The sequence below is a fragment of the Pogona vitticeps genome, chromosome 1 (genome assembly GCF_051106095.1).
Source record: "Pogona vitticeps strain Pit_001003342236 chromosome 1, PviZW2.1, whole genome shotgun sequence".
NCBI lineage: Eukaryota > Metazoa > Chordata > Lepidosauria > Squamata > Agamidae > Pogona > Pogona vitticeps.
The window spans coordinates 158,965,893-158,987,936 of NC_135783.1; the positions used below are offsets into that span (position 1 = coordinate 158,965,893).

A 22,044-nucleotide genomic window follows, 5' to 3' on the forward strand; every position below is an offset into this window, starting at 1 on the left:
CTGTAGTCTCAATTTTGATTGAAGCAGGATTTTAAAAAATCTTTAATAATTTTGATGTATTGTCAACATTATAGTTATGTAATTCTTTTTTAGTTGTCTGGAATCCTATTGATACTTGCCATGGCTAATTGTGCCTAGTTGACAAAGTACTAAGGTTGTGCAGTTGGGCACATGATAAGGCAGTTTACTGAGATATGGCCCAGCAGCTCATCAATTAGCTGCATTTAGCTTGAATAACTTACACAAAGCATATGTGAAGACCAATAGAATTCTGGCTAATTTTGATTCTGTTTTTAACCTCTGTCATCTTAATATTTAATTCCGTAATCCTGCTTTTGCACTTTCTGCTGTAATCTTCATCAGTACTCATTTCAAGTCCTTGTTAGTTTTCTGTTAATAGTATGGTATCATTGGCATATACAGTATTAAATTATGGATGTTTCTTTCACCATGGAGTCCTGTGAACTGAGATTCAGAATATTACTTTCTAGTTTAGTTATGTATTTATAACTACATTGTTTCTCTCCAACTTCAATTACAGTTGCAACCCTTTTGTGACTGAATGGCTTTGGAGACTCACTGTGGACACCCTGGTTTCTGCATACAGGCCCACAGACACTTTAGACAAAAGAAAAGTGGTCTAGATTTAAATTACTCTCCTAACACCTGCATAGCAGTTATCTAGACTAGAATTTTGTTGGCCAAGAAGCAGATGCAGAAAGATTTTAAGAGCAACAATAAATTGAAAAGTTCTACTTCTATTTTTCCTGTAGTTCCTGTTCCTTTCATATTGATCCCACACTTTCAAGAAGTTTGTGTTCTTCTTGTGCGAAGTAGAGCAAGCATAAAGAGAAGCTCTAACAGTGCATTGGATATAAAATCAGCTCACTGCCCCAGTTCATTTTTCTCCACGCAAAAGAATTGCTCTGCAGGCCCCTGTTCTATTTTTACAGGCTCCCGATTGATTCAGTAAAGGAAACATTTAATCCATTAGCCATTTAACAACCTCAGAATCCCTGGCTCTTGATTTCAGCCTTAGCATTCAACATTTCTTCTCTCAGTCAGCCGATGGGATCGCTAGTGTCATTCTTCAATTGGCATTTTTCGTACTTCAGCCAACTAAGGTTATGGGGAGGGGTAAAGTCTGGTAACACTTAATGCAAGAGGACTCGGCATTCATTACTCTGTCCATATTATAAGCACCCTTACTAATGGTTGGGTCTCTTGGGGTGGAAGACTTGATCTTCTTTTAAGAAATCAGTTAATAAGGTGGCCATTTTTTCTAAGGGATAAATTTAGCAAAAGGCTTCTCGGCTTCATTCAACATACAATAGTCCTGTTAGGTCTATGCAATTTGTCAAGCCCATTAATCAAGCTCTTCTTAGACCAGGAGAAAGTTGTATGTGGCTCTGTGTGTGATAACTGTCAAGTCAAACGCAAGTTATGGCAACCCTAATAGAGCTTTCAGAGTAAATTAACTATTTAATGAGTGGTTTTACCAGTGCCACCCACCGCTGGTGAACTTCAAGGGCTAAGCAGGGATTTGAATCCAGTTCTCCAGCGTCCTAGTCACACACACACCCTCCATACTCTGCACTGCACTGGGCATCAAGGGAAAGTTATGCCCATGCTAAATCAATAGCAATGAACACTGTTTCTCATTTACTGTCATATGTGGTGCCTGCAAAACTTAAGCAAACTGCTTGAGTTTCAGGCCTGCTTGGACTGTGGCTTTTCCTGTTTTGTTTCTTAACAGAATAAAATCTTGGTGGGGGGAGGGTTGGGAGAGCAGTGGCATTGTTTTGCATTGGTACTTCAGTAAGCCTTGAAGTCTAGTGAAGATGAAGTGGGGAAAGCTGGGCACCCCTGTGTCCCTCTGGCTTTGCACCCCCAGCCTTGCAGTGCAGTGTCTGCTCATTAATAAACCGTGGAGTGCTCATTTTGCCCTCCGGGCCTCAAATAGGACAGTGTGCAACAAGGGAGTGCAGGCATGGCTCAAGGATGGAAACAGTAGTATTGGGTTACAGTTTCAAAATATCACTGGAGCACGTTAGCTGGCTTACGCTGTGGACTTGCTGTATAATTGCGTTGCTTATTTGAGAGAAGAGGTTTCTCCTTTCTTTCCAATTAACGTGGATGTTGCCACTAAGGTTTGGAACCTCCTGAGTTGGCGTTAATAAAAAGAAAAGAAGAAGAAGAAATGAGTGTGAAGCACTGGTGTCTTTATCTCTAGACCACTCAAGTTAACTTTGTACATGTCAACGTTAATTCAAACCATGAAAGCTTGCAAATTGTTTGATTGTTTTAGTGGTCTTATAAAGGTATTGCTTCTCCTGCATTTGTATTAATCTGAATCAGACTTCTCTGGGGCTATTTTGAAATCAGCAGGCTAACAAAAACATTTTCAGAGTAAAATTTTGATGTGCCATCATAGTTTTCTTCTTTCATATTTTATTTATCTTAATCGTATCACTGCAACTGAGGTCAGGATAGGATTGCTGTGGTGTTTACAGTCTGCACACACAGAATCAACTTGTTTGAAACACTTTGACATAGATCAGTTAGTGGAATGCAGTCTTGTTGCCAGGAGACTTGACCGTCAACTTTTTAAAATCCCGCTGCTACTCAGAAACTGAATCTTGGACTCCCAAGATTTTGCTAGACAGCATAACCACTTACCTGTTTTGGCTGGGGGCCTTTTGTGTTTGTAGTCCAAAAGTTTCAAGCTTTGTCCAAAATATGACACCTTGGTGTTAAGACCCATAAACAGTAAATTTATGCAGACTATATACCCTTTTGAAAAATGGCTATTGTTAATGTGTGTACTGTGTGTCACTTCCTCATCTCTGTAATTATGCAGCTGCAAAGAAACCAAATTCTCTGTCTCTCTCTGATCATGGAGAGTAAGTGATGGGACTGCATTTTTCCTCCCAGTTTGTTTCTTCATCCTGTAGCTCCTTTCCATTCCAAAGAAACTCTGAATCCTCAGGAATTTTCAGGGAGCATTAAGGCTTGTAGGTGGAAGAACAAATTAGCAAGGGTTGCCTCTTCCCCCTGGCACAATTAATTGTTTAGTTAGTGGAAGAAGGATCCTTGGCTTTTGAGTTATTCCTGTTGTTGTTGTTCTGGTTGTCAACATCATCGTTGGCATTAGCAAATGGGAGTAATTGTCACTTTTCCAAAAACACAGGCACAGACACACACACACACACACACACACACACACACACACACACACACACACACACACACACACACACACAGAGCTACTGCTAGTTCTCACAAGTATTTTACAGGCAACTTGTGTGAACTGCATTTGTGCCACCGTGGAGCATTCTGTGCGGATTAGAAGCTCATTCTATATTTTCACATGCATTCTAGTTTCATTTTGAGGAACCTCTGCTTCTGCCTCTTGTCCACACTAAAGCAAATGGTTAAAAAAAAATCAGGTTTGTCTTAAAGTGTAAGGTGACTGCCGAGCTCTCCAATGAGTGTTTTTTGGCAGCACTGAAATCTTTGCAGTGAGAAAGACCAGCAAATGCTAAACAAACCTTTGTTCTCTGGCTACCTAGTTATTTCCCTGAACTGAAAAGGAGCCAATTTTGATGTCATTCGGGGGCGGGGGGGGGGGCTTAATACATAATGTAGCTTCTTTGCTGAAGAAAGAGAAACTAGACAATATAGAATTTGTTTGTAGAGCAGGAGGAAAAAATAGTTGAAATAGGGAAAGTCCTAATTAGTGTTATGTAGCCGCTAAAGACCTGTTGGCTTATGTGGTTGTGTAAGGACAGCATCCAAGCCGTATGAGCTGTTTTCCCAGCTATCGATCATATGCCAGATCTTCCTTTGGTTGCAGAGTCAGTCGTGTGACTGAGAGTCACCAGAAGGACAGCCCAGAAGAAAAGCCCTGAAAAGCACTTCAGAAGTCCCCATACATGGTGGAAAACCTCAGGTGGATTTTGGGTGGGTGGGTAGGTAGGTAGGTAGGTAGGTAGGTAGGTAGGTAGGTAGGTAGGTAGGTAGGTAGAATAGCCATCATTCTGTCTGTCTCTTCAGCCTGTGGTTATTATGACATAGCCTGGACAGAAGATGTTATGTGGTAGCCCTCTGGTATAAATCACAAGTCGCTCCTCTGCTACCGGAAATAGTTTCCCCATCACAGGGTGGCCGTGCCATTAGGATGAGCAAGTTGGTCGCCTCAGGCCGTAGGTGCTAGGAGTGGCAAATCTGCTGTTCTCCTCTGCATCTACTGAAGGCTCTTGCTGCTGCTGCTGCTGCTGCTGCTGCTGCCTTCCTCCCGATAAGAATAAGTAGAAGGAGGTAGACAGCCTGAGGTGCCTGCCCACCCGCAGCTGATTCTCGACAGGAGGGGCCATGCTAGTGGCCATTTCTCCACTCCACCTCTTTCTAAGAATCTTTGGCTGGAAATGAAGAAGAGGTGGCAGCTCCATGGACTCTTCCACTCGCCCATCCACTAAAAAGAAGTGGCGGAGGAGGTAGCGGCACTCCTGCTGTTCCTGTGTTGCGGAAGTGGCTCTTTCTCCTAGAGTCACCTGAGTGTCATGCTTTAAGAGGTGAAGAGGAAAAGACCATCTTTTTGGCAGGCATCTAGGAATAGTCTCTACTTCCTTTTATTGCCTCCTTCCTTTTTAATTTTTTTTTAAATTCTTTTGGCTAGGTATTCTTGGAAGACCCATAGGGACACCACCTGCACCTCCATTTTCTTTGCACCAGGAAGTGATGGGGCAGGTGGGCAAACCCACACACACACACACACATACTCCTGCTGTTTACTCTTTTAGCAATAGTGTGGCTGCTGCTGCGTTGTGATGTGGAGCACAGCAGCACTTTGCTTCTTGCCCGGGCCATCCTTTTTCTCATACATACAAGCCCATATATCAGGTAGGGAATAATGTTGAGGGCCTGTCTTGGTATAGGGTTCCCCCATAGAGCTTAGGTCAGATATACAGTACAGTATTTTCCTTCCCTTTCCACCCAGCTCTTGTTTCTGGTATATGTAGTCCACCTTTTACATATGTAGTTTAGAAAATCACACAACATTGGTGCATACAGAGTGAACACAAATGTCTGCCAGCCTTTCAGATTCCTGGTCTGTTTTACATGACCAGTTATGTTAGGGTCACACTCCCTGCATGACTTTAAATCTCAGGTTGTTGTTGTTGTTGTTTAAAATTCTTGCAACAGGTAGCAGCTCCATACGTCTTTTTCATATGTTTAATGTTTCTATGTATTCCTCTGTGTTAATATCAGTGTTATCCTACGGCAGACACACCTGTGGTTATAATTTATGATTTATTTTTTGAAGCTGCTTTCACCCTATTCTCCAGCCAGCTTCTTCAGAAAGTTTATACAAACCAGAAGTATAGTAAAACAAAATTTAAAAATAAATGTTATAATAAAGAAATCCTTCTGTCTAGCCAAGCTGCAAAAATGATCCACAAAAAGTGTTAAGCATGCAGGAAAACAAAACAAAAAGGGATTTTTCCTAGCATTGAAAGGATATTGAACTGCTTCTCAGTGGGGCCTACTGGGGGAAGCATTCTGCAAAAAAAGAGCAAAAAGGCCTTTTTCCTGAGAGCTACAATTCAGAATGTGAATTGGGGGAAGGGGTACTTATAGGAAGTCCATCACATGAAAATCTGAACATATGGGCAAGCACAAATAGAGAGAAGTGTTCTTTCAAGATGCTGGTGTCCTGAACCATGAAGAGCCTCAGATGTCAGCAACAGCAGCACCTTAAATGGACCTGGAACTGGCACAGTTGATATGCACCATGTTCCAGGCTTTTGAAGGGAGAGAGTGGAACACTTCCTCTTCAGCCCCTCCTTAGAGCTCCCAGTACAAGATCTTTCCTTGCTGGCAGTCAGGGGAGAAGGTTCTCCCAGCACCATATCATAGAAATGGCCACCATTGTAATAAAGAAACCACTTGAACAGAGTCTTCAAGTTAGGTAACTCAGAGAGCCAATCCAGAACTAGAACATGATCATATTCTTGAGTGGCATGGAGTTCCAGGGGAACCAGCAAGCTTGCAGTCCCACTGTTTTCCATTCAGTGTAGCTCATACACCAAATAATTTCAGCATCAATACATACATACATACATACCTCAAGGAAACTTGATTACACCAGTATTTCAGGATGCGTACATGTGCTCATGTGCACTCTGTATGAGTCACTTGTGTCCTGTGGGCATAAACAGGTGAGTTTGGTGCACAGAAGTCTGCATAGGTAGTTCTCTCTCTCTCTCTCTCTCTCTCTCTCTCTCTCTCTCTCTCTCTCTCTTTCTCTCAGAGGACTGTGGTCTCTGGCAAAATAATGGGCTTCTGACTCACCTTCTGTCTTGCAAATAGTAATCATGTACCTATAATTGAACATACTTTCACTGGGGGGGGGATATCTGTGCAGCACTTAAGGGCTGATACATTAATAATTACAGAATATATATTTGCTTTCTTATTTTTTACCTCAGCATAGAATATTGCCTAGAGAAAGGAAAGCAAGAAAAGAAATCTGAGATTCAGGGCAAGAAAATGGGAGTAGAAACAGTCAAAAGGTGAAACAGAGGACGACTTTCTCAAAAGGAAAAAAAGCAGTGCAGGACTTTCTGTGTTAGCAGCTCTGGGGTGGCACAGTTATATTTCCTGTGTTGTAAAGAGAGTAGAGAGTGGGGGTCATCTGTTTGGAAGCATGTGAATGCAAAAGAGATAAGGGTGTTGGGGAGAGTGGATGGCAGATGGACAGCTGGTTGTGCGTGAAACTGCTTGTGCACGAAAGCTGTGGAACATACAAGACTTGACATATGCATTCTTAGCTAGTTGTAACACATCGAAGATTTAGCATAGAAGCATGGTGTATATATGGCATTAGCAGGACATTATTATACCGGTATCTATAGCCTGGCTTGCACTTCCTGCTCCAGTACAAGGGCCACTTCATGCTCCTGCGCTGGAGCAGTTTGTGAATCTGTAGGATGTCTTTTAATAGTGAGTTTAGAAACTTTGTCATACTTTGTTGTAACTTTCCCAGCCTAAACAATGTTGTTTACTTGCTGCAGTTCTTTCTTTTCTAGATCTTTAAAAACAGTTAATGAATGGGATGTCTCGCTGCCACTGCTTCAGAAAAGCTAATCTTCAGGGTCCTAGTTCAATCCACCCTTGCATTAGTCCTTAAGCAGCTGGTAGCATAACTCCACATTCTCTGTGTCCTGTAAAGCTATGGAGCGCCCAGCGGATTCCACATCAGTCAGTGTGTTGCTCATGGAGAGGGCATGCAATTTCATGCCCTTAAAACTAGACATACGTACAAGAAGAGGGTCAGAGAAGGGGAAGAGATGATATTTCAGTTTTCGGGGTAATCCCTAAAGCCATGATTCAGCCCCAGGCCGATTTTTATCAGGAGCAACATCAATAAAAAGCGACCAACATATTCAACTGTCTCCGTTGTAAAGTTCAGTTTTTGAAATCAACCCATATAGTGTGAAACACTTCCTATGGCTTAGTCAAACAAATCCAGTCAAAGTCAGGTGTCCATTACTACATTTTCAGTTTATAAATGCACACTCCCTTCTCTGCCATTTCAGGGGACTTACTTCTGAGTAGATAGGTCGATCTTTCTGCTGTAATGGACCTTTAAGGTGTGTTGGGGCAGAGGACAAAGTTTTAACAGAGACCTGTGCCCGAGGTGTCCCAGATGCATCATCTCTCAATTTTTGCCTTTCCAGGCAAGCAGATTAGAGCAGGGCTGGGGGGGGGGGGGGTTGTCCTTTTGGGTCTGCATTTGACTTGGGAAGCTGCATGCTGTATAGTGTGTGTTTGCATTTGAGGCATGTTATGCTATGTGGTATTGCTGTGCTTCAGGATTATGTGAAATTAGATACATGAAAATGCTGTATTTTCTCCTTAGAAACAAGGCTGTGGTTGTGAAATAAGTGACTTCCTTGCTCCTTTTATTTATCCATTGTGACCTATGCAGGGTACCTTTCCAGGGATAGCTATAGTCCGTTGGTGCTTCCAAATTTAAAGTTGCTCAGATGTTCCTCCTTGGGCTTTTTTTTCCTTTCTGTTCTTGCTGATTGGACCTAGGCAGGGGAAAATTCTTCTCAAACTTTGCTAGAACTGGGAAAGACTTTTCTAGATATTTGTTGTCCCAGTCCCCTGGTCAGGAGCTCCGTTTTCATAACTGTGCAGCCACACTACTCTTGTCTTGTCTTGGGATGGGTGAACACAAAGAGAGTGTGTTGCAGTGATGATTGTAGCCCCTGCCTGGCACTGAATTCCCCCAACAGGCCAGTCTGTCAGGCCTGGCAGTGCTCCAGAGAGTCCGGAACAAATATCCATGAACCTGGGCACTCAGAGCCACCGTGCCAGCCTGAAGAAGACAGCTACCTCCAAATTCACATACACTCTTAGGTATCACCAACCCTTTAAGCCAAAACTCCAGGCATTTGATTGAAAGGAGTTTTAGAATTTATTAAAAAGGAGAGAGAGAGAGAGACAGAGAGAGAGGCTAAAAAGCTCAACTTTCCAAATGGCTGCAAGAAAAAAATTTTCAAAATGCAGGAGCAAATGTGGATACAGGTTTACAGCATTCAAGGGCAACACACCAGAACAATAACAAAATAAAATTCCCTAAATGAAGAGAGAGATCAGAATTTTGGGTCATCCTCAATGAGGTTAGACCTGACATTGCTTCCTAAATGGCACATGGACACAATCCTGTCTTCCCAGAAAGACTAAGTCAAAAAAACAAGTTGCCTCAAGTCTGTTTACAGTAGTGGAGGGCCATTTTCACACCTGGTGCTCACAATCTCTTAATAACTCTTAATCCCCTTTGATCGTTCTACAACAAAGTCATCTTTCTGCCTAATTTGTGTTCTCAGGACTGAAATCTGCATAAGCCTTGGGGAAGGAAGCAGGCTAGTTCCTATCAAGCCCAAAGTTCCCAGCCAGGTCTTAGATTCCCTCTTGAGGCTGCTTTAATACACAAAATATAAGCTTACCGTTCTGGATCAGTATCCTATCTTTGAAGAACATTGGGACATGTAGCAAGGTTCCTTTCTTTCAAGTCTCCAGGAACAGGAAATAAAGTAGGGGTGTTAACTGGTCTGTTTACAAGGTGACCTCTTCGCTTTTAGGTCAGCTTCCCATACACTCATGGAAACATAGAAAACTCCAGAAACGGATTTTCATATTTCATATTCCCCAAACCTCACAGGTATAGAATTATATCTGAGGAGAATTATATCTGAGGAATTAATCCTAAAGTGTGTGGTAATTTTTTAAAAAATCAAGAGATTGTGTAATTACAGTCTTTTCTGGTTGAACGCTGTAGGATGATATTATATCACAAGCTGTGTGGAACTTCAGTGGCATAATTTTTTCACCTTAATGTTTTCTAGGAAAACATTAACAGATGAGAAACACTAAAATTTATGTACTACCGCTTGGCAGTATACAGTATGTTTAGTTGGTGCCATGGAAGTTGTAGTACCATTAACATTTCCCATCTGTGGGAAGCTAATATATTAGAGAATAATTGTAAGGAAATAAACGAATGTGGTTATTTTATTGTACTGTGACACTATTTTTGATGTGACACTGATCAGTAAACAAAGGAGAACATTATCCATTTTGGTGTTCTTGGCATCTTTTTCAACCCAGACTGCATACCTGCACAGGCATAGTTTACATGGCCGAGATCAGTAACTCAGGCACGTGTTACATTGATACACTAGCTTAACAAAGGCCTGTAAATTGCAGCTGGGCTTGGTTGTCAGGGGTTTTATCCAGAGCAAACACAAAGTCCCTCTGCAGAGTGCAAGTACAACTTCATAGCTCTGAAGTGTTCATGGAGTTACAGGACAGATGAGCATCTTTCCTAATTCCTATATCTCCTCAAGTCCCCCGCCCCAGTTATACACAGCATACATTCATCCCCTGCACCGTGATTATCTTTTATAAGTACATTTCTCTCTTCAGCAATTCTAGGGTTAGGAGCACTAGTAGTTCAAAATCCATGTATAATTCTTATGCTCCCAAAAACATAACTACAGAGCATAAAAAGTTGGTTCTCTCTCTCTTTCTCTTTCTCTTTCTCTTTCTCTCTCTCTCTCTCTCTCTCTCTCTCTCTCTCTCTCTCTCTCTCACACACACACACACACACACACACACACACACACACACACACACACACACACACACACACACACACACACACACACACACACACACACACACACACACACACACACACACACACACACACACATATACACCAGTTCTCTCTATCAGGGTTCTCTTCCATAGCATTGACATTCCTTTCTGTATGGTACTGTGTGTAATGAGCCTTAATAATAATAATCTTTTAACTTCAGGAAGGGACTTTATAGATCATCAAGTCTAGCCCCTGTAAAGGAGGCACAGAAGGGAATTAAATTCCCAACCACAGGCTTAACAGCCAGAGACCTAAGCCACTGAGCTATCCAGTAGCTCTTAAAGGTATTTATGACCCCCTGATCTTGGGGCTGAGTTAGCGATGCCGTGTTTGTGGGCAAGTCTGCCACTTCCCCATCTTTGGCGTTGAACTCATGCCCCTGGTTCTGGGTGGCCATTGGCTCAATATAGATTGAATATTGATTGATTGATGTGGGGGGGGGACTTTATATATAAGCAAAAGTGCTGTGCAGACCCATGCAATTCAAAGGACACATATATCTCTATTATCCTGTACACCAGGGGCCCCCAACCTTTTTAACCTCATGGACTGGCTGGGAAAGGTGGGGCACCCCTCATGCGCATGTGCAAAGAGCTCTCTCATGTGGGTGGCTCATATGAAAGAGCGGGAGGCTGCTCATGCGGGCGCGAACATGTTCATATTCATGCATAAACGGTGGCACAGCGCTTGTGTGGGTGCTTGCTCATGCACAAACGGCAGCACGGAGCTTGGGGTGGGCACTCTTGTGCGCATGCACAAAAGGGTGGAGGAGCACTCATGGAGGCGCTGGCGTGCGCGTGCAGGCACAAAGCAGCTGTGCAGGGGTGAGTGCATGCGGGGGGGGGCCAGGAGGTCTCTCTCCATGGCCTGGTCCGGCTCAGGCCACAGACCGGCACCGGGCCGCAGACCAGGGGTTGGGGATCTCTGCTATAAACTACTAACATGTTTTCTTGGTGCAAAACAACAGCTGAGTCTTGATTTTCCCTCTTTAATTGTTGTACAGCCTTCCTCTTCTCCACAGTCCTTTCTCTCCCTGTCTTTATTAGGCCTGTTCTCTGCCCCCACAGCTACACAGGGCTTCACTTGTGGCGGTGCAAACTGTGCAAAACCAAAGTGTAAAAGACCAGTAAACACAACCATTTCCTCCACAGCCCTTCACTCCTAGTGTTGTTGGTCTTTCCCCCCCCACACACACACACAACAGCTTGGTTCTTTACAAACCAGTTTTGTTTGTTTGGCATTTCACACACAGGAGGGGGAAAGAAGGGGGGGCAGCCTGAGGCAGGGTGGAAGGATTGGAGACATAAGCGGGTGTAAAATTGTTTTCTCTTTTCTCAGCTCAAGAAAGAGAGTCTCGCTTCTGTTGCTGAGGGGAAGTCCAGAGAAAGGCAAGGGGTTTGGGGAAGGGAGAAAGACTCACCCGAAGTGGAAAGCAGGGGAAAGCAGCGGCAAAGGGTAGGCACGGAAGTGGGAGGGGAAAAGGGGGATTTCCACATGGAACTTCTAGCTCCTGCTCACTCGGTAGTTTGAGAGGATGTGATAGGATTAAAGACACAGTAGCCAAAACCAGTTGTCATTTATATAAGGTGCTTTGTGGGGGAAATGGTGGCGTGGGCAACAAGGCACGAAAGCAGAGGAACCTCAACGTCTGTGCTAGTGAGTGCTGCACAATCCTTCTGATAGTTCTTGACTATGGCAAGCATATCCATCACGTTTGTGGACTCCTGCCTACAGCGCATATAGTGAGGGTGGGAGGGCCCATTGAATGAGCAGACTGGGCATGAGTAAAGCCACATAGGTGAGTTTTTTATGCTGCTCTTTGAATCAGGCCATTGTATAGTGCTGTCCTCTATGTGACTCATTCTCGGTTTTGGAAAACAATCAGCAACAGCAAAAAAAAAAAAAAAAAAAAGACCTATGAGTTACAGGAACAACTTTTTCAGATGTAGTTTGTTGTTTTGCTTCACAGAAAATGGAAGGATTTTTTTTTTTAAAAAAAAATCCTTTTCACAGGGGCTTCTCAGTCATCCAGTACAGATCCTGAGTTCCTGGTTTGCTAAAGCTTAGCTTAGTGAATGAAAATAGGCAGCGAGGCTTCACTGTCTACTTTGTTTCTTTCCATGTCTGTTCCATTCCTTGATGCTTTAACATCTTGATATAATTAACCCTCATAATTAATCTGGTATGTCGGCAGTAGGGAGCTATGATTTAATCTTAAACCAACTTCAGAGTCTGATTTAATATCCTGGTCAGAAAACTAACATTGAACTGTAGTTCCTTGTTTTGCAGGAACCAAGGAGAAGGATGAGTATGCATAAGCCTGTAACTAGAGATGGGCACAAATTTAAAAAACAAATCACCAAACTCATTTTAAAAATCGCTAATTCATAAATTCGTATTGTGTACAAATCAATGCCCCCCAACGAATATGAAACAATAATTTTAGCGATTTTTGATTCATCCATTTGTTCAGCTATAAAATGGCCCCAGAGGCACCTAGAAACACTAGAATTGCTGGAAAGCTTCCTCTGGCTGTTCACAAGCCTTCCACGTTCGGTGAAGATTGGGTTTCCCCAGGCTAGTTGCTAAAGGGCACTTTCTTGGGTGTACCCACTTTGTGGGTGTATAACTTGGACGTCTGAAACCCAATCTTCACCAAATTTGGTGGGATTGCAGATGATAGGATAGGATAACTTTATTACAGTCAAAGACTAGCAAGACCAGGACAATTTAAATTAAATACATACCATTGCAATTTCATGAAACTAAGCAGAATTATGCGTCATTCCATTAAAAACATGATAAATCAACACCTTTCAAATTCATAACGTCATAATCAGCTAAGCTGATTGCAGAGGAGAGTCAGTAGAAGCTTCCCTGTGATCCAGGTGTCTCCAGGTGCCTGGGCGGAACTTTCCTGCAGGGGGGGTCCTGGTGGGTGTACATCTTGGACAGCCAAAACCCAATCTGCACCCAATATTCATTTGCAGGGCTTGTAGAGGGAAGCTTTCCTACAAATTTGGTGCTTGGAGAGCCATTTTGTAGGTTTTTAAAGTAAAAAACAAATTGACAAATCGATCCATCAAAAAAATTGTAAACTCATAATTTGTGATTCGTCAGCCTCGATGAATCATGAATCAAAACAAATCGCCGTTTTCTCTGTCATGCCCATCTCTGCCTGTAACACTTCCCCACTGCTAACCAATGGTTTAGCAAACTAGGGACTGAGGAGCCTAGCCAAGCACTAAGTACTTGTCAAGTTGTGCTGTCTTTCACAGAACTGTTTTTTCTGGAGGTTGCTCTGCTCTTCCTGCCACTCCCTTCTTGAGCTATCCAGAATAGGGTTGGAGTCGTCATATTGAAGTCTCTGGACAGCTTCAAAATTCATGCCAGTATTAACTTGGGAGCAGCTCAGAACCTCATGGCTCTTGTGGGTTTACAAGACCTCAGTCATATTACATAATACACTCTGGAATAATGGCTGGAAGGTGATAGTCTGGGTTTTTGAGCTATTCTGAGTAGTTACGTCAAGGACTGTAGAATAGGAAGAGAACTCTGTGGCCACTTGCTGTGATGCTTTCATGCTGATAGCCACTTATTTGCCTCTGCTCCTCCTTGGATTGCATTATTATAACAGACCTTAAAGATACACTTTTGGCATCTTGTTTTCTATGTTTTGCCGGATCCATGTTGTCAGGGATAATTTTCATCTGCTTAACCTGGGGAATTGGCCTAGGTAATCTCTTCCATAGTTATAATATTAAGATCTGCAGCCACCCACAGCTTTGCCCTTCCTTTCTCTAGCTGGCTCTTTGAAGCTCCAGAAGAGGCCTCGGTATCTGAGTCAAGAGAGTAGGAAATACCTTGTTGGCGGTTAGCAAGGATTCAGTTACTGCATCATTGCTGCACTGGTTACAAATCTGTTTCCAGGCACTGTTTCGATGTTGGCACTTCTTTCATACCTCCTCAGCTACAACCAAGACATGAGATTGGAATCACAAAGTATCTTCCCCAACATGTGCAGGTCATTCTTGAACCCAGTGTGATCCTTTGTTCTAGCCTAAAAGTTCCGGAGCGTAACACCTTTTGATTTCTCAACTGCCATCTGTTATATGATGACTTTTTAAAAATGACAGTGGTCTCTCCCAAAGTAGCTTGGCGTTTTTCTTCTAAGTGAGGAGGGGGACATGAGGTAACAAAAATCTACAGCCAGCAGTCACATTCCGTTCCAGAAATGTTAAGGTGTTGTGACAGGGAATATTCAATAGTAACAAGATCTCAGAGCTTCTGAGTCATTTTGACATCCTTCCATTTTCCCCTTCCCTGCCCTCTTATTGCTTGTAGGCTACTGCTTTAGCATTTTAATAAATATTCCCGTTCTAATTTATAGGAGGGTGTGTTCAGTGGAGGGAATGTTTTGTGCGTGCTTGTATTTTCTGCTTTGGAGTAAGTCCAAAGAGAACTTCTGCAGCTGCGGTTCCAAGGACGATGTACTTTACTCACTCATGTCTTGTGTGTGTGTGTGTGTGTGTTCTCAAAAGTACTTTTCCATTATGATTGTCTGGATAGTTGGAACTTAAATAAAATCCCTGCATGTATGAAGTATTGGGAAGTATTGCAGCTGCAATGGTGAAGAAGTCATCCATGTGCAGTTCGTTGGAGATAGACAAATGTTCCAGTTTGATATACACATTCCTCTTAGGTTTCTGAACATTGATTGTGGCAGCACACACACACACATGCACATGCTCTCACACACACACACATCCATATCCAGCTGGCAGAACTGGGGATGAGCCAGTGAGTCCTCATGGTGGGCCACCTTGACCAGTATCATTGACCAGAAGGGCTCGGAGGAGGGGCCTTTGTCTCCAGGCCTAGTAAAGGGACTGTGGTGGACCTAATGTGTCGAGAATCTTCCATGGCTGTGGTGGCTGAGGCATTCTGGGAGAGGTAATTTTGCCATGTTCTGCTGTGCTTGGATAGATTGAGAAGACCAGGAAAACTTCTCTCTATAAATCAGTGGTTTCCAAACGCAGGACTCCAGATGTTCTCGGACTCCAGCTCCCAGAAGCTCTAGCCCAGTGGTTCTTAACCTTTGTTACTCGGATGTTTTTGAACTGCAACTCCCAGAAACCCCAGCCAGCACAGTTGGTGGTGAAGGCTTCTGGGAGTGGCAGTCCAAAACTCCTGAGTAACCCAAGGTTAAGAACCAGTGCATCTAGCCAACATAACCAGTAGTCAGAACTTCTGGGAGCTGGAGTGTAAGAACAGCTGGGGCCCCAAGTTTGGGAAGCTCAGCTTTGAATTGCACCCTCTCATTAGTGGTTGGCTGAAGAAGTGGAGGAAGGACCATCCTTAAAGCCTTGCATTCTTTTACATCTGATTCTGAGATGTCACTATTGTAAGAAAGGCGTTTCATTCTCTTCTGTAACATTCATTTAAACCATAAAGTTGGTTCTGTATATGTATTTATATTTTAAATCCATTTTAATACCTCTCTTTGCACATTTTAGTACAAATTTGCTTTTTACTTGTTTTTTTATAAGAAGATAATTTTTTTGTTTTTTAAAAAATAATTTTATTTTATTTTGTTCTACATACAAAACACACACACATTAAAGAAAAACAAAAAGAAAAACAAAAAAAGAACAATACAGTGGGGTCTTGACTTAAGAACGGCTCGAGTTAAGAACATTTTGACTTAAGAACCGCTCTCATAGGAAAATATTGACTTGACTTACATACTTAGATTTGAGTTAAGAACTGAAAAAAACCCACGTGGGAGGCAGGGAAAGTGCAAAATGTGAACTTTCAGTTAACTGTTGGCCAGTGAAAAGGGTGCCTGTCTGCTTCCTCACTCCTCCCAGTGTTTAGAGAGTGGATTGGGAGTCTTCAGACTGCCTGGTACTGCCTGGACTGTATTTTCCCTGCCTTCCCTGAACCTTTCTTGACCTAAGAAACAAAATATCCCCCTCTAGTGATTGAAGGCGGAATAGCAGCTTCCCATTAGTTTCTATGGACGGAAAAGAGCAGATACGGATCAAATGGTTTTCAATGCATTCCTATGGGAAATGCAGATTTGACTTGAGAACATTTTGACTTGAGAACCGCCTTCCAATACGGATTAAGTTCTCAAGTCAAGACCCCACTGTACTAGTAAAATCAAAAACAGGAACAAAACAAAAACCCGACATGTATGGGCCGGGGGGAAGCATTTCCATACAATATTATCCATTCTTAGAAGTCTGACTGCATCAACCTTATTGCTCCATAAAAATTCCAAGAAAGATCCGTCCTAAGATTGTACTAATTCTAATAATTATTTCTCTCCCATCCTTGGCTTCCAATTATTCCTCAGAATATCCATGCTACCATCATGAAAAAAAGGCATTTCAACAACAAATAACACTATATAAAAGACAAGCAGAGCAATACCACAAAATAATATATCTAACACTGGCTACTTAAATCATATTATATTTCATATGTGCTTGTTGTCTTTATTTAAATGCATTAAATGATCTCCTACGCTATATTGGCTTCAGTTTATATTCTATGCAGATATGTATTCCATATCAAAATTTTACATGGTATCAATATTTCAGAGAGTGAGTATATCATTATATATCTCACCATCTAAATTTAGGCATATTGTAATTTGTGGGTGTTTGTTAAGATATGTACCTTGAAATCATCAATTTCTAATATTAGAGTCATAAAATATATTTATCTGGCTTGATAATCTCCAATACTCTATTGAAACTCTATTTTCCATCTACATGGAAAATAGATGGCTTTTTACTTGTTGATTGATGGGATCCTACCTTCCCCTACTTAATCTGTAACTAATTCTGATAGTTCATTAGTATGCACCTAAACATCTGATTAAATATTAATATTTCAAGGCAGGTGCTTAATGACATATTGTATATTTCATAATGTCTGATGTGGTGGCAAATATTTATTTATTCATTCATTAATTTACCCATTTATTTGATTTATATACCCCCCCATACATACACTCAGAGTGTGTATGGGGGGGTATATGCTTTGGGCAGTTTACTGGTTAAAAGGTTAAATCCACAAGACCTCACATAACACCATACAATGAAAAACATTATAGTAATATACAAACAGTGATTAAATCATAAATATAACTAACCGTATAAAGTCTGGAATTTTTAGAAAAAAATTAACAGCATTCAGGAGATTTTTTTTTTTAATATTTCATCTTCAATAGTTTCCTGAGCATAAGGAGGGAAGGAGCCTGGTGTATCGGTGTTGGTAACTTGTCCCAGAGATTGGGGGCCACCACCAAGAAAGCCATGATTCTTTGCGGTCAGCTTTTCGGAGTCTAATCTTTTTCTAAGATTCACATTCTGGGTTCTAAGGGATGGGTGGAAATAAGAGCCCTTTGTAGAGATGCAAAACAGTACCTTTTTTGGACTGTGTTTCCAAAACTATCCCAGCCAGCACATTCATGGCTATTCAAGCTGGGATATTCTAGGAGCTGTAATAATAAAAACTAAAACTAAACTGACTTTTTATATCCTTGGTCCTCTGTACCAGGGCCTCAGGATCAGAGACTGCAGGATGGTTTGACTCCCCATATTTTCCAGAGCTGTGTTTGTATTCCCTAGTGATGTACTGCTGTGGTGCCCTTTTAGCAAAACATTTGTGCAACAGTCAACTTTAGATTAAAATCGTAGGTGCCATTTTCAGTCTTTGATACCCACTTGCAGGTGGTTGGAATTTAGGGGTGAGTAAATCTGAATAAATGACAACTGGATTAAAAGCAAGACAACAAATCCTGAAATGATCATTCATTTATTTTTTCCCCTCATCTTTTAACCTAGCAGGGGTGGTGAACCTTTGGCACTCCAGATGTTTTGGACTACAATTCTCAGAATTCCCCAGTCTGTATTGCCGGTGTCAGAGAACAGCAGGAGTTGTAATCCAGACACCTGGAGTGCCAAACGCCTTGCCACCCCTGACCTAGGGTAAAACCAGAAGAGAGTAAAGAGCAGAACTTGTGGCCTTGCTGATGACATTGAATTCCACTTCCCATCAACCCTAGCCATCTTGGCCCATGGTGAGTCATGACTGCAGTAGTAGTTTATCAACATCTGGAAGGCTAGATGTTCCCTACACTTTAGAACACAATATTCTACAGCTTAGAAGCTTTCTGAATTTACCTAAAGCCTTCCGGCCACCATGTGCTGGATATGCCAGTGGCAACTGTCTTGTGTGGGACCAATGCTAGATTTTGAGGTAATCAGTGCATCCATTTCCTTGATACTTGCAAGAGCACAGGTGGGCATAGTTAAGGGTTTTGATATGGAGAACATGTCTGAAATTCAAAAGAATGAAGACTATTTTATTTACTTTCAGTAGTTGACATTTGATGTGCTTCATCACTTTGTCACACCTTTTACAGAAGTACTGGACCACAGCTTCTAGGCACATCTGAAGACATTTGTTAAGCAAGGATGGAGTGGTGTGTAAATGCATGTGTAGGTGTGTTTTATCGTTGGTAACGTCTCCTTTCCTTTTGTTTGCAGATATATGTTGGGGAAAGGAGGAAAGCGGAAGTTTGATGAGCATGAAGATGGGCTGGAAGGCAAAGTGGTCTCTCCTACCGATGGTCCATCTAAGGTCTCTTACACCTTACAGCGCCAGACTATCTTCAACATTTCCCTTATGAAACTTTATAACCACAGGCCATTAACAGAGCCAAGCCTGCAAAAGACAGTTCTAATTAACAACATGCTGAGGCGAATTCAGGAGGAACTCAAACAGGAAGGCAGCTTGAGGCCTGTGTTCATCACCACTTCACAGCCTACAGACCCTCTGGGAGACAGCTTCCGAGAGGTTCAGCCTACCTTTAGCCATCTGGCCTCTCCGCCAGTCCACCCCATGGACTCAGCAGGCACTACACCACTGGAGTCTTGCCTCACCCCTGCCTCTCTGCTTGAAGATGACACTTTTTGCACTTCCCAGACTATCCCACAAGATGGTCCTACAAAACTACCACCTCCAGCTATCCAACCAGTAAAGGACAGTTTCTCCTCGGCCTTGGATGAAATTGAGGAGCTCTGTCCATCATCTACCTCCGCTGAGGCAGTAGTAGCTGCAGCAACAGCAGAAACGACACCATCAGAAAACTCCAAGGAGAATTCCAGTGCACCCAGTGTTCAGAAGCCTGAGGGAGTCCAGGAGAGCAGAATAAACGAATCTAAACTAATGGACTCTTTACCTGGCAATTTTGAAATCACGACATCTACAGGTTTTCTTACAGACTTGACCTTGGATGATATTCTCTTTGCTGACATTGACACGTCTATGTATGATTTTGATCCTTGCACATCTTCTACCGGAGCCACCTCAAAAATGGCTCCTGTCTCTGCAGATGACCTCCTAAAAACTCTGGCTCCTTACAGCAACCAGCCAGTAACCCCCAGTCAGCCTTTCAAAATGGACCTTACAGAACTGGATCATATCATGGAGGTGCTTGTTGGGTCTTAAAAAGTATAGCAACTTTTTAAAATGTACCAGTATACACACTTGGTAGTATTTTCACACCATCCCCCTCCTTACAGATCTACACAGATGGACAGATGGACACACACACACACACACACATACCACTGTGCATGCGTCTTTGCTTGTCTTTTTTTTTTTAAGATCACACTAGTTTTTGCCTCAAGCAGAGTTGGAGTGCCTTCATCCACGTACAACCACTTTTAATGTGATTTTGAAAGTGGTTCCTCAAGGGAGACCTGAAATCCTGATATAGGAAAGAAAAATGCATATTGTAAACAATATTAGTATGTTTGACAAAAAAAATGAATGGTAAAAGCTAAGCACAAGGATTATGTTGGGGAAAAGCTGTACATTGCATGTGCATATTTATCTATTTTTTCTATAAGTTTTATTGCAAGAGGTTAAAATATTATTTAGATAATTGCAGTACCTTTTTGGCATTTTAGCCCTGCCTAGATTGACTTTAGCAATTCAGCCTTTTTAGAGGTATTCACGATTCCTCTTTAAATGTTGCATTTACATGGCTCTTTAGAAACGGCTACCGAAATTTATTTTATATTTTTGTACAGATTCTGCAATTTATGATATTGAGGGGTCTTTTCTTAAAAAAAGAAAAAGAAAAAAACCAAAATGCTGTTTATACTTAGTACAAAAGAGAAAAAAAAAAGGAAATAGCTATTTTGGTAGGATTTGCTCACCCAGTTCCTGCATCCACCTTCTGAGGTACAAGAACTGCTTGTAGTTTTATACGGACTTGTAGTGTTTTATACCCATCTAATGGTGCAAAGAGAAATTCCGATCAAATCAGTCTGCAGCTGGCCTCCCTGAATCCAGACAAACGTGCTTGAAGGAAAAGGCCAAGGGCTCTTCCCTGAAATGTTTCACAAATATTTACTCCCTGCTGCCTACTACTGTGATTAAGAAAACTCTTAGAGCCATGTATATTCCAACAGTGATGTCAAAACAGTTGGCAGGAAAATAGCTGTGAAACTTCATTCTGATTAAACTGTTTCTTCCCCCACATCCCACAATGATCAAGACTTTTTTTTTAACTGAATTTTTTTTTTGGTGGGGGGGGATGCATATATTGAAGAACAGACTCCAGCCACAATCCAACAAAGTTGAGTGCCCTTGCACTTATTGGGCCCTGTGTTCTTGCTTCCTGCATGGCAGGCAAGATGTGCTTGGGGCAAGACACACACCCCCTCCTGTGAGTACAGCTCCCCTCCCCAGAGAGGGAGCCTAGAATCCAGGTTGGAGAAATCAGTGGCCTTCTGTGCTCTTTTCTCTTTATTGAGTTGCAACCGTCGTGTTCTTCGCACCTAGTGTTACCATGTCATGACTCAGTTACCATTGGATTTAAATGTAGAACTAACTACAGGGCAGGTGTAGCAGTTCGTCTTTGTTCCGCTTTGCTTTCCATTTTAACAAAAACCCATTTCCTTTTGGCTGCACATGAACTGGGCTTACTTGAAAGTACGTTTCATTGAAGTCAGTGGAGCTTCCTTTCAAGAAAAGGTGTTCAGGTGAGGGGGAAAATGCACCCCCCCCCTTCATCATGTCATGCAAATATGCCATAGTCCTTTGCTTTAGTCTTATGAATACCCTTGTCCTTTTCTTGGGACATTATCGTTCTTCACTGTGTCGACAAGTGTGCTGAAACAAAGAAGGCACCTTCAGTATTAACTGCAGCAAAAATCATCTCTTAGCGGCACTGGATGGACTTGTGCAGAAATGTCCATTGCTGCCAGAACTGGAGCTGATCATGTTACGAACACTTTGGTATGTTTTCCAGGGTTGGTTTCTTGACTCAACTGTGTTACCTGCTTTACACTTTATAAGGCCTGTTTTACAATGTATGGACAACTGCAATTCTCTATGCATGTTTCCTTCCCAACGCAGTCTTCTCGTTGCTATACCCATTGCCGTTTTTTCCCTATGTATTCATTGTGATGTACATTTATTTTAAAGAAAACTTGCAATGTTAATCATGCCTGTTGCTGAAATTGCTATGGCATATTAATTTTAAATGGTACTTAATTGAGTGCAGGTTACAAACTATATTGTTGATATGCATATGGCTTCTTTAGGAATAACTTTTATATTTATTTAAGAAATTTTAAATTATGTTTTATGTAATTTGGCAATATTCAGTCAGTTCTGCTCACTTCTTGTCATGGATAAAAAAAATTTGGGGTCTTGACTGCCTTTAGGAAGGTAGTTTTACAAAACTGGCACTTTAGAACATGCCATGTCTATTTATT

General features: G+C 41.9%; 1 protein-coding gene across 3 annotated transcripts in view; it reads left to right on the top strand.

Moving 5' to 3' along the window:
- The window catches only part of SERTAD2 (SERTA domain containing 2), a 170,207-nt gene extending 148,988 nt beyond the window's left edge, over positions 1-21,219 (top strand). For 2 of the 3 annotated variants that reach the window (XM_020803363.3, XM_020803362.3), the window contains exon 2: positions 18,799-21,219. In XM_020803363.3, the coding sequence (XP_020659022.1) occupies positions 18,803-19,762 (960 nt within the window). In that variant the 5' untranslated portion in view covers positions 18,799-18,802 and the 3' untranslated portion in view covers positions 19,763-21,219. Of the gene's footprint in view, positions 1-15,043; positions 15,188-18,798 lie in introns of those variants that run through there. The other variant, XM_078377408.1, reaches the window with a different exon arrangement.
- The last annotated feature ends 825 nt before the right edge of the window (positions 21,220-22,044 follow it).